This window comes from Musa acuminata, chromosome BXJ1-4 (assembly GCF_036884655.1).
Source record: "Musa acuminata AAA Group cultivar baxijiao chromosome BXJ1-4, Cavendish_Baxijiao_AAA, whole genome shotgun sequence".
In the NCBI taxonomy this organism is placed as follows: Eukaryota; Viridiplantae; Streptophyta; class Magnoliopsida; order Zingiberales; family Musaceae; genus Musa; species Musa acuminata.
Genome location: NC_088330.1, coordinates 32,615,838 through 32,632,500, shown reverse-complemented (window position 1 = coordinate 32,632,500; position 16,663 = coordinate 32,615,838). Strand labels below are relative to the sequence as shown.

At 37.4% G+C, this 16,663-nt stretch overlaps 1 protein-coding gene across 1 annotated transcript; it reads right to left on the bottom strand.

Moving 5' to 3' along the window:
* Window positions 1-12,097: 12,097 nt before the first annotated feature.
* Window positions 12,098-15,866, bottom strand: LOC103994917 (auxin transporter-like protein 2). Its single transcript, XM_009415413.3, has 7 exons — window positions 15,451-15,866; window positions 15,160-15,345; window positions 14,939-15,051; window positions 14,645-14,828; window positions 14,452-14,549; window positions 13,088-13,553; window positions 12,098-12,780 (listed from the first exon to the last, which is right to left on the bottom strand). The coding sequence occupies exons 1-7, from the start codon at window positions 15,622-15,624 to the stop codon at window positions 12,433-12,435; spliced, it is 1,569 nt and encodes a 522-aa protein (XP_009413688.1). The 5' UTR covers window positions 15,625-15,866; the 3' UTR covers window positions 12,098-12,432.
* Window positions 15,867-16,663: the final 797 nt, after the last annotated feature.

The window sequence follows — 16,663 nt, the reverse complement described above, 5'->3', positions numbered from 1 at the left end:
ATGGGATAATTGAAAATCTAATGTTTCTCCTGAACATTGACCTTCCTCCATGTGCCTATCAGTTTATTTAGTAGAATGTCTTTTTAAAACTATGTAGTGGAATTAGTTATTTTAATATTTCAAAGATTTACTTTTCCATACTTAGTAACATGGATCTTAATCCCGAAGGAGTCACTATTGTTTAGCCATAGTTGACTTTTTAACATCTTGGATATGTTTTATATCTAAGCCATCATTAGTCTTGTCTTTTATAATATTCCAACTAATGAGATTAGTACCATGTTTGAAATTAGTGTTGTCCTAAAAAAATTTCTGTACAAGCTCTAGTAATCCTCTTCATGATTTTGTTTGAGATATAAGAGTTTAGATTTGATCACGTGCTTTCTCGATGTCAATCTTAATTGAGATAGAGAAATTATTTTGTGTAAGAAAGGATTAATATGAAGTGATAAGGCATTAGAGAATATTTTGTAAATTACATTTTATAGGGTAATTGGCTTGAAATTAGTATTTTTCTTAGGATTGGAAATGTTATAGATAAAAGACAAGATAAGCATTTTCCCAACCCTCAAGAAGTCTAAAATTCTGATAGAAATCATGAAAGGCTCCCATAATTGGTTTTTAATAGTCTTCCAATAATGATTATAAAATTCTATAGTATACTCAATATATCTAGGGCTTTTTCCTTTGCCCACATACAGAGGATTTCATGATCGAAGAAATTTATAGTCAAACCTAATAATCTTTTGTAAGTATAGTAAAGAAAAAAAAATATAGCTTTTTCCTTTACCCACGGACGTGATACCAAACAGGATTTCATGATTGAAGAAATCTATAGTCAAACATCATGATCTTTTGTAAGTATATGGTAAAGCTAATTTTGATCTTGGTTAGAAAAATCATTATTCCATAAGGTACAATACCGATTAGTAAACTTTGTGAATTAGATCATCATCAAAGACAATGGTGTTGCTATAAGAGTAAATATTTTTAATAGTATTCCGCTGCCTAAGGTTCACAACTCTTCGAAAATATTTGGTATTTTTATCTTCTTCCCCAAGACATTGACCTTTTGCCTTGATCCACCATTTCATATACTTTTGTCTATTAAGGGTGATAATATTATTATTTAAGATATGAAAGTTAAATCAATCCTCATCATAGAAAATGTTAGAATTTTCTTTATTCTCAATATACTCTATTTTCCTTAAAGTCTCTTTAATTCTATTTTCTAAATTATCAATTTTTTCTTTTGACTATTTGGGAAGGGTTATGACTCAAGGAGGTTAATATAGAATATCAATTATCAATCAGATTAAGGTTGAGCAGGGTCCTTAAGAGCCCTCACAATTAATTATTTTGTTTCTCTATACTTCAACCAAAAAACCTCAAAATGAAGAAAATGACCATTAAAATGAGAGGAGAAGAATAATCAAAAGTGATTCTAAACAAATGCTTGACAATAATAATAATAATAATAATAATAATAATAATAATAATAATAATAAATTGAATCCCTATCAAGTTGTCCAGAAACTTTAAAGATCCAAATTTGTTATTCGCTCATGTAAAACAAGATCCCGAGAAGCGTAAATCTAAGAGACAAGCCAAAATATATGAAGTCATAAAAATTATTAACTAATTAAAAATACTGAAATAACTTTTCACCTAATTTCTCATCCGGATGACAAATACAATTGAAATCCCAACTAAAGAGCCACATATACTAGCATACAAATTCCAAAATTAACAATGTAAAGTTGCATTGCTACTAGCATAAAAATGGTAAAAATCTAAGGTTTAATTCAAATTTCCTCCAATAGTAGATTTATTATTTTTCATGCAATTAACTATTGGAAAATTAGGGGCAACATCAATGCGCAGTGAAAGAACAAAAAATAAAATTTTAGATTTTTATAGAAAAATTAGTCTCTTATCATCGTGCAAAGATTGGTATGTAAAAAACCCACGAAACCAAGAAACTACGTGTATAAAAGGATTGTGCTACCTAAGGATATTGTATATATTTGAATTCGTGTAGATCTATGGGAGAGGATAAAGGAGGTCAAGTATCTTCCTCTCTAGTGGTGATCCATATGACAAGGGCTATGAAGATGCTTCTCAAATCGCTACACAATCTTCCTCGCTGCATGCACAATGCAATCAAGAAAGGGCAGCCCTTCTTGTTGTCCACACACCCCAAATAGTGGCTGTAGGTTGAGGAGGAGAGGGGGAGAAGAGAATAAGAGATAACAACCAAAAAGGGATCTAGCCTATAGCCCTTTAGTTCTCTCTTATTTATAAATGTCATATATTAACTTAACCCTAATAGATCCTACCTTATTGGGTTTTGGATCTCCATCACACTACCCAAACATCTTAGATCAGTGGGTCTCTACCTAATAGTCTCTCATTGGCTCTTATTTGATATCATCCATAGGATCTAATAATTCAATAGCTTATTGGATATCCAATAAGACATGGGCTCTAACAAACATTCGATGTAGTACTAGTGGTTATTCAATGATCCTAGATTTTCCCCACCGGTGGGGACCCCCACCCACATGGTGGTCCCAACAAAGGTATTCTTAAATCTCACCCAATAGGTTCAAATATTGATTTGGATGATATAGTATGTCATCTCCTTCCTTCCTCAAATGACCCAATTAGTAGCAACTCCAACCCCTTAATAATTGCCCCTCAAGATGCCTTAGCTAGTCAATATTCGGTGCCCCAAAGAGTCTCAAGTTTATCGAACACTTAACAGATGATGCATTTAGACTCTCACTATTGTGTTCAATGAGCTACATCATCCTTAGTTGATGGCACTTAAGTCTATAGTATTTAGACTTGTCTATAGTATTTTGAGCAATACTTCACCATGACATGTGGCTACCTTATAACAATCCGACAAATAAAGGGCAAGCCACTAGTGGTATTCATTACCAAATTCACAAATAAGGCCTAAGAGATTACTAATACTCATACTTTGGTCCTCAAACAATCATTTATGATGAGACTAGACCCTCTTGGCTCTTTTGGTCCCTCAAAGAGAATCAATTGAATATTGTCCTTAGGATACACCAACGTAGAATCAAAATATTATGGGTGAGACGATAATCTCAAAAATGCTCGAGGAGCCATGAAAATGCACAAAGTAAGAATAACAAGCCCTTGCTCCAATCCCAAGATCATCTCGGTAGGGAGCACTCGATCGAGTGGGGATATCTTGGTTGAGGGCAAACTTGTCCCTCCCCTCCTCCCCCCCTCTCCTAAATATGTCATGGACAGAGGTATTACTCCAAATCAAGTAGAAAGAAATATTGTGGGAACCTCAACCACCAAGGTGGTTGCTCGGAGGAGATATAAATCCAAATACTATAGATTTCATCGAGACTATGCCACGACCTCATGAATTGCGTCGACTTTAAAGAGCAGATCAACCCTGAAGAATTTTTTTATTTTGAAAGGAGTTATAATTAGATATAGAAGAATTTTTTTTTATTAATCTCGATTATATAATCTAGAGAAGATTGTGATGAGTCCTAATAAGTTCAAGTGTCACGAGTAAAGGGTTGTGGTCTCCCTTTATAGTGTAACAAGCAAATTGAGAGGAGAGCAATAATAAATTTCTTTAATGAAGCTTTTTATATTTGAGTTATTCTAATTATTTTTCCCACTTTCCTTTTTATCTATGTGGCATATAATCAAGATTAGAATATAGAAAATAAATCTCAATTAGTGTGGTTGATACGAAGGTTGATTAGTTATGTTAAAGATGTACTTGATTCATTTCCCATGCCCTCATTCTTTTAAAGAAATCATATATGATTATGTGTGACAGATAGATCTAATCTCTTTTTAGATTTGAAAATTAGTCATTGTAAATTCAATACTCTTGGTTTAGCCTTTATATTGGAAGAACTAGATTATGCAAATATGACAAATATATTATTATTAATTAAATCTTAATATTTTGAGCCTGGTATGTCAATAGTTTCATCAAACCGGATTGAATGAACCTAATATTTGATATACTAAGAAACTCAAGTATATTAGAAATATACTTACAAGGTTATGTGATGATATTGATGGATGGATTTGAATATTATATTAGAATTATATTAGAATAATACGAAGTACATGCATGATGGGGAAATGTAAAGATGAGATAGAGAGAGAATTAAAGATGAGTTGACTGATGAAGCAAGAGGCAAACTGAAATTTTTATTTCTTATAAAAAAATATCTACACTTTTCTTTCTTTTTATTGATACTTTACCATGACAAAACTTTGCTATTTATAGGGTCATAAATGAGAGTTACAAGACTCAATTTTTAAGGTTACATTCTTATACTTTTATTGTATGTAAACTATCTAATTTACTAGTGATTTATTATTCTCATAACCTCCTCCTTGTTAGTGATTTTTATCATGGTGTAACCTCTCCATTCTTACTAAATTATAGAGTTTACATTTGTTTTCACCCATGTGATCATGATAGAGATTTCAATCCTCTCTTTTAATTAAGTTTAATTCTCTTAAAATAGCATATATATATATATATAATGTTTATATGCTTTTATGTTAGGATTTGACTATAAGCTACCTTAACTCAAGAATTCTAGATGGATCATTTAGGCTCAAAGTTAATGAGTTAGATATCTCGTTAAGTAGGATATGTACTGTTTTGAAATAGAGTTGAAAAACAGTCATTTGTTTCAGCTTCCACACCAATGCTAAAAATTGAGATATAAAAAAGAAGACAAAATAGAGCATAACAGTGTCACTTTTTATTATTAATGAAGACAAGACATTCTTGATGCAAGATTATGATTATTGGAAAAACATGGTATTCTCCATGCGAGTTTTAGTTATTAGTCTAACGATTGATCGCATAGTCTCATCTTTACTTGAAAGTGCACGACCCGTGAGCTGCAAAAGGTAAAAATAAGTTTATCTTAGTCAGCAAATCAAATAGATAAAAAAAAATTCCATGATGTATTTAATGATTGATCCGACTTACAAGGGTTTGTTTTGGTTATTGTGGCATCGCCTCCAAAGTTGCATCTCGCCGGGTAGCAGGCTCGGTCTTTGAAGTAGGTGTTGAAGACGAAGGAAGCATGATCCAATATGGTGTTTGGTTCGAAGCAAGCCCCACCTGATTTGATTGGGCTACAGTCCATCACATTACACAGCACATCAATGTCTTTTTGCTGTGCGTCACGGCTCGCCTTAGGGTTCGCTACGCACCATACATTTTCCTGTATTTGATACAAAATTATTCTACTATATAGTAGTAGTACTAGTACTACATTGATTTAGACAATGATTAAGTGCATATAATGTATAATGAATGCTTAGTGATAAATGATTTAGACCATGATCTACACAAAAGATATACAAGTAGTATTTCTTTTTTGAATAATGATCATTTTCATCACAGATGACAAAAGGGTTTTTATTAGATAAATAACTAGTATTCTTGGAATTAGCAATCTTAGGAAAACCTATTGAAGAAAATTGTTAGTGGATGTAAAGTATTTCTGGGTGAAGAAAGTGAGGAACTTACACAATCGTCTGCAGCAACATTCGACACTGCAAAAAAAAGTAAAAGAAAGAAGTTAACAAATGTTCTAATAAGGTTGTGATAATGGGACGATGCCGATGATATTGGTACCTGTGAGAGCAATGGAAAGAGCGAGGAGCACGAAAAGAAAGCACCCTTTGGAAATTGGCATCTTCATTGTTTTCGCATGATATGAAATTTATCCATCTCCCATATAAGCTTTTATAGATGAAATTATAATAGTAAAGTTATTATGAGTCATATTTTCTCTTTTTTTCTTTCGATTTGCTCATCTTTATGATTCGTTGCTCTAAAGGAGTATATCAAATTAGTATTTAATTAAGGTATCAAGTAATTACTTGATACCTTATTTTGTTGTTTTAATCATCCTTTTGAAATCTTGTCTAAAATGCATTTATCTCAAAATAACTTGTTTTTAATGAATGTTGGCAACAATTGATGTGAGTTTGACCTATGTCTATATATAATCTAGCAAAATCTTAGAATTTTATGGTTATTTCAGGTAGCCAAATATCATGTTGATATTGATATTCTTTTTAAAAAATAAAAGACTAGATTGTTACTACTCCTTGTAGAACTTGAATCTTAGAAAAAAGAAAGAATTTATACATAATATAGGTGGATAAAATTTAAAATTGTAAAATAGGAATATATTTACATATTATTGTCGTGTGATAGGATCATTAATTTAGGCTTACATTTTGAACACATCCAATATTAATTTCAATTCAAAAAGGCAAGTGAGGTAACAAGGCCATGTAGCAAGAATATTGACCCACTCAACAAGTGCTCGAGCTAGGGCACCTTGTGACCCATAGCACCTTCACCGATGGTGGACAATGATCAATGTTTTTAGTTCTAGGTACTTCCATATTAGTGCAAACCCTGATGCAATATTGCATATTATTTAATGACCCCAAACTCTTGCCACCAACTAGGACATTCACCCATATGGTGTTCCCAATAGAGATCTTCTTGAATCTCACCTAGTGGGTTCAAACAGTGACTATAATGATGCAGTTTATTGTCCCTCTCCTTCCACAACTAGTGAGTCAGAAATGACCCCAACTTGTAAACAATCTTCAGTCCAGATACCTCAACTAGCCATGACACCTTGACACCCTCGACACTCGAGTAGATTCTTTCATCTAGATACATATCACACTATTGAGTTTAGTAGATCGTATTGTCCTTGGTTGATAGTGCCCGAGTTCGAGGCCCAATCTGTGGACTAAGTTTGCAATTCTTGAATTGTAGTCAACTAGTGAGAATGTTCTTGAATTAAAATTTATTTTTTTCAGACATATCTTGAATGTTTAATATTAGTGTAAAAAACTACAAATAATCCCAAATTGTATAAGTCTAGCGAAGTTGTTGCAACTTCTGTCGTGCAGTGAACTTTGTATTAGCTAGCACTAACTGAGTTTGCAATTCTCTCTTCAATGTATCCCAACTGTCGATGTTGCAGCGATTTTGCTGCATTTCTTCCTAACATGTGTGTCATAAAAGTTTTGCATCACCGATGGGATACACCGTCACTAATGACACATTAGAATATTTTGATTTAAGCTGGGTCACTCTAAAGTATTGTTTCATATCAAAGATAAAGTTTTCTAACTCTTTGATTTCATGAGCACCCCCATAACTTCACGGTCTAAGAGCATTTACTCTGGATAAGAGATGGCTGTGAAACATTCCTCCATTCATATGCATAGCTTGCATGAGTATCGAAACATTATTGCACAAACTCTTTCATATTATTTGTCAACCTTTTAACTCAGAATCTCTAACTGATCTAGTTAGGATTCCTCCTCTTGCAGACACTCTACCATCTCAAAGTGCTCCTCAGTTTCATAGATCTCCACTAACTTTCAATTGACAATGCTAAGTCATAGCTCTAACCTAGCCAATCTTTCTCTAGTGCTTCATGTTGTTTAGGTTACCCTTCAACATTGTATGAGTGAATTCATGCATCGTGTGAATATTGTTGCAAACATCATGCTCTTCTTGAATGACTTTACTAGTTTCTGTGCAAGTGCTCATTCGTTTCTCCAGATGTCACATTGTTGCTGCCCATTTTATGCAGCAGTGCTAGTTTTGTCATGTTGTCTTACCATAGCAATTTGATGTTTGCTTAACTCTCCCTGTGATCACTTTGTCATATCCTTATCTAGGATTGCTTATGAAATACAACACTCAAGTGATACTAGTCTCTAAGGGTCGTCCGAAATCTTAAACTCATGCAATCCACAAAGGACCTGCATAACAAAAAAAAAAATTTATAAAGTTAAACACAAGAGTAATATGCTATAGTCAAGCACCAAAAGGATAAGATAATTAGGATCATAAACAACACAAAGCAATCAGCTTTTATTAAGCATGAAAGAATCCAAAAATGAGCTGAAGGCAAATGCAAGCCCAATGTACATCGAGCAATTTCATCAAACAGTACGTGAGAACAGTAAATATATTGTTGTAGGAAAATCTAACGGCGACATCGCATGGGCAGTAGAAGAACAGAAAACAAAAATTTTAGATTTCTCAAAAAGGTATTCGTCGTAATATGAAGATTGGTGCGTAAAATCCACGAAACTGAAAATCACATATGAGATGGTTGTGTTACCTAGGGAGATTGTGTATCCCTGAATTCCTGTAGATCTATGAGAGATGACGAAGGAGGTCAAATGTCCTCTCTAACAGTGATCCACATGGTAGAGAATACGAACATACTCATCGAATCGTTGTCCAAATCTCCACACGCCCCTGTTAGTTGAGGAGGAGAAGGGGAGAAGAGAACAGAAGGTGATAGCAAAAAAAGCCTAACGTATGGTCCTTTGGTTCCCTCATATTTATAGAGGCTTATTATTAACTTAACTTTAATGGATCCTACGCTATTGGGTACTGGATCTCCATCAAACTACCTAAGCCTCTTAGATTAGTGGGTCTCTACCCAATAATCTCTCATTGGCTCTTGTTGGATTTAATCCATATGATCCAATAATTCAATAGCTTATTGGATATCCAATAAGATAAGGGCTCTAACGGATATCTTATATCTGAACCTCTACTCATCGCAACACCTACATATGTGTGTGATCCTCTAGGCTCAATATCAAGCTGACCATGAGTTATACCTATCAGAACTTTTTCTAGCTCAGTGAATTATTATAGAGATAATAATTCACTCGACTCATCGACTATAGATGTACTAGGTCACTTCGTCATAATCCCCAGACGATATAGGGGAATCCAATCCATTAGACATGTCTATCCTCAATTACTATGTATCTATAATCCCTCATCCATCTAATACCCAAAGACTGTATACCGGGCATGGTGCTATCAAGCCCATATAGTTTCAACTCGAGTCTCGCTCGAATCGTATTCTCCCGGAAAACTCTTTCTCTCTCAATCCAAATGACCCTGGCTAGGGATTTATTTGAGCAAGAATGAATAAGATATTTCTCTCATGATAGCGAGAGTGGATGATCCTCTATTGATATTCAATAGCCCTTGTAAGGTTGGTTGTCACTCCCGATAACCAGCTATACTAGATCTGAAACTTCTAGACCTACAAGTTCGGTATCAAAGAGTGAAGTAATGACATCCTTAGTATCTGAAGTCTAAGGATCAGATACATCATTAGGATGATGGAATCGTTGTTTGACAATGAGGCATCATCAATCATCCAATATTCATTGAGCGGATCAACCAGTGAACTCATTCTCTAATGAGCACTTGCATTGTATCCCTAGTATCCCCATATGAGCAGTTATGAAACCAGTCACCTACATCATAGGGACAGGTATACGGTACTCTAGTTTGTCTGGTTATCTCGATGTTCCTCTCGAGTAATCTATGATTGGGATTATTTAAGGTTTGTGTTTAAAGACAAATCGGTATCATTATCATTATATATTTATATATATATATATATATATATATATATAATAAGTAATATAAAGTGTGAAAATACCATAATAATAAGTAAAACGAGTACATATCATGTCGCACGTATCATTACTCACGTGATTAACTTATAGGGCATCTATGATTAGCAATTGCATCAACCCTCAGATATATACCTAAGGTCTCATCTACCCTAGTGCTACACAAGAAGTTCCAAGGTACTAAATAGCTAACATTTGGTATTGTAAGGTTGTCAATAAAAAATCAGCTAGTGGCACATGGGAATGACTCTGTTATGGGTTATTTTCCCCTTTGCTTAGTCCCACATAGCAAAAAATAATTTTAAGTTTTACATGATATAAATATAAAATAAAAATACTAACAACAAATAAAAATGGGATTGGCAATAGTAAATTATGCCTCATATATCCTGTATATGAAAAACATAAGAGAACAATAAGAAACAAGAATTGAAAGGTATCATTGACGTTGGTCTACGATAGTGCATCCCAAGTGCTTGGCCCTAATAATCTAACAAATGGAGGTACCCATTCTTCATTATTCACAAGTATTTATGATGAGACTGGATCCCTCTCAGCTCATTTGATCCATAATAGAGTAGTAGTTAATTATTATCCCTAAGATAATCTAGTATGCAATCAATATATCATAGTTGAGGCAATGATCTCGAAAAAGTACTACCTGCTATAGAAATGTCCCTTCTAAATTTGCTGTTTTTGTTGGGCCTAGATTACTACCTTATTTTTGGAGATATAATTGTAATCTTAAAAGCTTGCCTAAGATTTGAACCCATACCAAAATCACCCATTATGATTTTTTTTGTTAGCTAAATATTACTTTGACAGTTAATTGAAACTTTAAATGACATTCATGTTTTTTTAAAATATTCACTATGATTATAAAAACAATAGGAGTATTTTGGGATGTTATATATATATATATATATATATATATATATATATATATATATATATATATATATATATATATATATATATATATATATATATATATATATATATATATATATATATATATATATATATATATATATATATATATATAACTCAGACTAATCGATTTTTAAATATGGATAAACTAGTGCTTTCTACATGGATATTAACTAGGCAATATATACATGTTACATTAAAATTTGCAAGGATATTTCAGATTTGCAAAGAATAAATATGCAAGAGCCTGAACTGTATAAGGAAATATGACAGACCATAAGCAATTTTGTCTACCATCAATGTTTATTTGCATACCAATTTGCACGCCAATTATCTTGTCCCACATTGTAGTTCCCTACGAGCGAGAGAGAGAGAGAGGAGAGCGTAGGCAAGAATCAAGAGCGGACATTTCACGACAAGAAACAAATTCCAAGGTACTTTTTATCTTGGTTTCCATGATTCTATAATTATATGGTTAGAATATTCAGGAACGAAAAAGAATTTGATTATTGGCCTTTATAGTTATCAATCTTAGTATGCTTCGGTTTCATCTTTACTATTGGAGGAATTCTCCTAAAAATAAATAATTTCTTGATTTATACTATATTGATTAGAATTTAAAAAATAAAAATAATCTATTTTTTTTACTATGTAGGGAGAGACCAACCGAGTTGATAATTAGTTGATGTATTTTGTAATAGCACAAATGAAGATGCTCCTTATATTGTAAATGAATGTGATAGCTAGTTTAGTTAATAAAGATTTTAATAAAATATCATAAGGTTATAGTTCAAATCTCATTTTTATCATTTATTTTTTTATAAAAAAAGAAAAACTCTATATATAAAATTTTTTATTATTAAAAATAGAAAAAGGAAGAGACAAGATTGAAGAAGACAAACCTAAGTTGAACCACTTATCACTTCCTGTTTCTTTGCGTCTTTTTGTATCAGGATCTGAAGGATTGAACCGGCCGGTCCATCTTTTCTGACATGCAAAAAAGAGTGTGAAGGATACACAAGATGGAGTAACCCTTACAGAAAAAAGGGCCGAAAGAGCTGAAGGCAATCCATGAAAGCAGCCTTAGAATGTCTTTGGCAGACCTAAGGCCTGGGCGTGGTTGGCATGATCTCATCTCACCTGTGATTCCATGCTGTTGCTTTTGGCCACACTGCCACCACAAAAGACACCTCCTTTGTCATCAATCCCTCCCTTGCATCTTTGGAAGAAACGTAAACTCACTTGCCCAGTTTGCTTTCTTTGGAGTAACAAATCCAATGTTCCTGCTCGTCGATGACGTGGAATTTGTCATGGTGCGGACTTCTTACGACAAAACCTATCTACATCTATTATATGTTTGTCTCGACCCGAGTTAAAAGATGCATACATGGATTAAGTACTGAGAATGTTATCTGTAAGCAGCTCGATCGGTGCATGTTATTGGAAGAGAGTAAAGCTTACAGGTATCAGTAGCTAGAAGAAGTGATCGTCCGAGTAAACAGATAAAGTAAGCCAATGACTCAGGGAAAAGGATGATAAAGATGCATGTGGCCCAGAAAAAGTGTGAGCTAGTAAGACCAGCTTCGCTGCCACACTGCCACAGGCGCACAGCATCTTGATAGTCCCACACAGAACGACAAAATATATAATACTGGCAACGTTGTTCGTTCCCAGGCAATAACGACAGTAAAACTAGCTGAAGCTGACACTGATCATGTTGGATAATCTCATGACACTCTTCAACAAAGAAAGAAATCGCTAGTTTAAGTGGAACATTGCTACCACAAACATGGCCTTTCTTGCCTGCCTCCTTTCTACCACAAAGCAAATTAGCGTCCGCAAAGTGCTGCTCATCAAAACCCACGCATGTTATCGTACATTTGTCTTCAACTCACACTGGCAGCGTTTTGACGGCTTACCGGGTACAGCTTCTCAGAGGAACTGACGAGCAGAAGCACGAGCTCACCGCCCGCCGTGGTGGTGGTGGTGATGGTGGCGATGGTGAAGGAAGAAGGAAGGTGAAGGAGAAGGCGAGGGAACAATGGCCGGATTGGTGGCATTGTGAGAGTTGCCAGGATATGGTGTCGGGGTAATGGAGGGCATGGGAAGAAAAGGTGGGGGTGGGGGTGGTGGACACTGATAGCACTTGGCGAAAAGGCCGAAGGTGTTGATCTGGTGGATGAAGTTGGTCATGCTGGCCCAACCCCCCAACCCGAACCCCACCACCAGCACCCACCCGACCACGAACGTGTTCATCACGTAAGCGCCGATCCACCCTCCGACGAACCTCGGCGGCCGCTCCACTGCGCTCTGCATTGTCACACATCAATACGAAACCATGTTACTTCTGCCTGCAGACTCCCAACTTTTCTAATCACCCTTAGAGATATGTTTATACATCTCCCCATAAACAATGAACTAATAAGTTATAACATATTTTTTCCTTAGCTAATGTCTTCTTCACTACCATGTAAGTCTCTGAATGCATATAATACATGGACTGTTATCAATTCATTTTTACCTCCTACGTATTGTAAGTAAACACGTACAAACAGATTACTACTATCTGCAAAGCTCTAGAAGAGAAGCAAGTTAACAAATTATCAAGATGAAGTACCTCGCGGGCTATGGCGGATCGGAAGGTGAACATGTGAGCGAGCGATGGGATGATGTAGACTGTGAAGCTGACGAGCAGCGAACCCACAGCCGAGTTGATGGGCCCAAAGAAGGGGAAGATGATAGCCAGGAACCATATGGGGATCACCACCGGCAGCCGCGCCGCCGCCCGCTTGCACAAGCTGCGGCAGTCGTGGAGGCCGATGGCCTTCTCCCACACGAAGTACAGCGGCGTGCACGCGAACCCGAAGGTGATGAACTGATGGATCAGCATCAGCACCACCGCCGCGTCACGGAACGCCGTTCGGGGCAAAAGCGAGAACGCGTTCGAGTGGTTGAGCAGCGCGTCGCCGAAGGCCCAGTACACGCTCGCCGCCGACGGCAGCGTGAGCGTCAGCACGTACAAAGTGGCCAGCAGGTAGATGGCCTTAAACTTCTGCGGCTTCCACATGGCGTGCATGATCTCCCTGTTACGTTCACGTTAACAGAACAGGTCATCGTAAAGTATAAGCATAATCTTGTATTACTGCTATGATTTTAGCTTAAAAATAAAGAGTAAATAACTTCTTTTTCTGCATGATCGAACAGCGATTTTAACTTGTTCGTGGAACAAATAAATGTCTTGTTTGTATGCACAAAGTGAGTAGGTGAAGCTCAGACTCTGTCGAACAGGTTGTGTACGTTTGCATGTCTTAGTCTGCGCAGATGGAGATGATGCTACTGCTAAAGTTAAAAGTAACAACAGACTCTATGACAGATATAACATTACGTTTTACGGGAAAGCTTGTTTGACTGTACAAGTATTGAATGTGATAGTGTGGACTGGTGGGAAGCAGACCAAGAAACTGTCAGAGGAGGGAGACAAGAGATCAATATTGGGATATTTCTTGAAACTAGGAGTTACTATCCGTGTGATAAGTGAACCGAGAGGTGTAAATTAATGTTTTCAGGCACGTACATAACGGCAGAAGGAAGATGTGTCTAAATGCAACATTGCAACAAAGAAAACAACTCTGTGACATATAGGCACATGCAGTTCTTCCTGATAGCCAAAGGACAAGTAACTCAACTACGCCGGTTATCATTCTTTAGGGGAGCTAAAGATGCCTTAGGCTTTGGGCTCAGTGTTTGGAACTGGGAAAGGGAGATGGTCCCATATTCTACAGGTAGTCAAAGAAGCAGACAGGTGATGCATATATTACGAAGAAAAACCAAAAGAAAGAGATGGACAGGTGAGGAGAGGGTGGTCCGATCACATCACGTGGGCAAGTGTGCAATTTTCTTTGTATACCGATCTAGAAATTGTTGGCGTTTGCTTCGTTTTACGCTCTATGCATGGAGGGAACCCAAGTGTTGTCGCCTTACACTGTGACAGCGTGCCCACCGAATGTGTAGAGGATGTTTGTGGAGCCTGTAAAGTAGAGAACCAGCTTCGTTGGCCCCGAATGCTTCACCCCTTCCACCTGCCGCCATTGCAGCGCCCAACCAAGCATCCCAAATTTTCAAAAGATCAGATCGAGAAGAGATGCAAGTTCTAGCGTTTGTGTTGCTTGCATACCTGACCATGGAGGAGGGAAGCGATGGCGAGGTACCAGGCGGTGTAGGTGGTCATGACCAGGCCCAGAAAGGACCATATCCTGTAGTTGTGGAAGGAGGGGATGAACACTGTGGTGGCACAGCAAGCTCCAAAAATATAAGTCCAAGTCCTCTTATCCAACTTGTCGTTGATGTAGTATATGTTGCTGCAGTCACAGGAGAGTACGAGGAATGGTTCACCACCACATCAACCAGCTATCTTCACTTCTACCATCTCTTTAATTGCAGGAAGAAGGTAGAAAAAAAGCATTCATACCTAGCACAAGCAATGAGCTGAATGACAGATCCAAGGAGAAGAAACGTGCAGTTAAAGGCCAATCCAACATTCCTCCAGTGCTTGCCAAGTAGCCCATCTAGAACCTCAAACCACTCCATTCCATAACAAAGAGTACAAAGAGCAACAAAAACAAGTAAGTCGTAGAGTTGGATCGATACATCAACTATATAAGCAAATTCAGCAGAAAAAGAGTTGCGTACCTGAATGACATGGTTCCTAAAGTCGACCTTCTCCCTCTCCTTCCTGGTTCTGTACTCCACATAGAGAATACTGATGAGATAAGCTGTCCAGCTCCCCAACAAGCCATAGAATAGCTGGAATAAGATTCCGCTCAACATCCCCAGCTGCGAGAAGGAGTAAGGCAGTGTAAGCAGCACCTGAGCCACCTGAACGACATCCAAGACAACATCAAACGTCGTTGCTCGTCTAAATCGAATGAAACGGAAGAGAAGAGATGTGCGAGGTCTAATTAGCTAGGAGAAGAGCCGGACCTGGTTCGAGGCACAACTGAACCAGGCATCATAGGCGGAACCACCGTGCCAGAGGAGGCCGGAAAGCCTGGACTTGATGGTCTTCTCTTCCCCATCGTGCTCCATCTCCACGTACCTTCCAACCATCACAGTTTCCACCACCTTATCGTCATTCCCGTTCGGCGTCGATCCCATCTTTTCCTTCTTGCCAACTCCCACTATCTCTGTTTCTTGTTGAAGGAGTGTCAGACGTAAGGAGATGGTACTTGATGTTTGGAGCTCACTAGGGAAGTTAAGGCATTTGGGCTTGAATTTATACCGCTTAAGGATAGATATGTAGAGAGATAAAGAGGCAATGTGGTGATGATTTTGTTTTGGCCTCTCTCACTTTATCATAGGCTTCGAGGCAGCGGAGTGGTAGAGAAGAGAGCGGGTTTGGTTTGGCCTGTTGGGTATCAGATGCATTATAATGTGCACTCAATGCGAGCGTGGCGCCACTGTTGCCCACGAGCGGCTCGGTCCGCTTCCCGAGTCAGAGTCCTAACTCCTCCTCGCCCGGACCGCGCAAGGGTGCGTTTGGAACAAGAGAGAGAGAGAGAGAGAGAGAGGAGGCTTGCACGAAGAAGGGCGCGGAGGCACGCCAGGAGATGGTGAAGAAAGTAGCAAACAGGGGAAGGGGCATAATTACAGCTGGGCGAGCGTGTTAACTTTATGCTCTGCCAAAAGATGAAGCTCCTCTCACCCTATTAGAAACGCCAGATAAAGTAGCTTTACCACAGGAGGCAACAACTTAGTTTTCGATCGACCTTTATCTCTACAAAGGAGATGTTTATATTGTAATCAATACGATACCATTTAAAAGTTTTATTATGATGATAAAAAAACTTTGATTCCAAATAATAAATAATTAAAAAAATAGGAGAAAATTAATGGAATACTTCCAGTGAGACTCGGGGGTGGGGCCCAATAGAGACCTGCCGGTGGGTCGAGCGTGAGCAACATTCCCCCCTGCTGTGTCCCCAGCCCTTTTATTTTATTTGCTTCTCTCGAGGGCCGGTGCTCCTCGCCTTCACCATCGGAACACTCGCCCACGCATTCACATGGGCCCATTCCTTGGACGTATCCACGACTGCTCTCTCTCCGTCTCTCTCTCTTTCTTGTAATCTTCCTCTTGGTTTTCTAATCTGTATCGCCGTTTCGATTACTTTGATTCATCCCTCGCACAGTTCGTGAG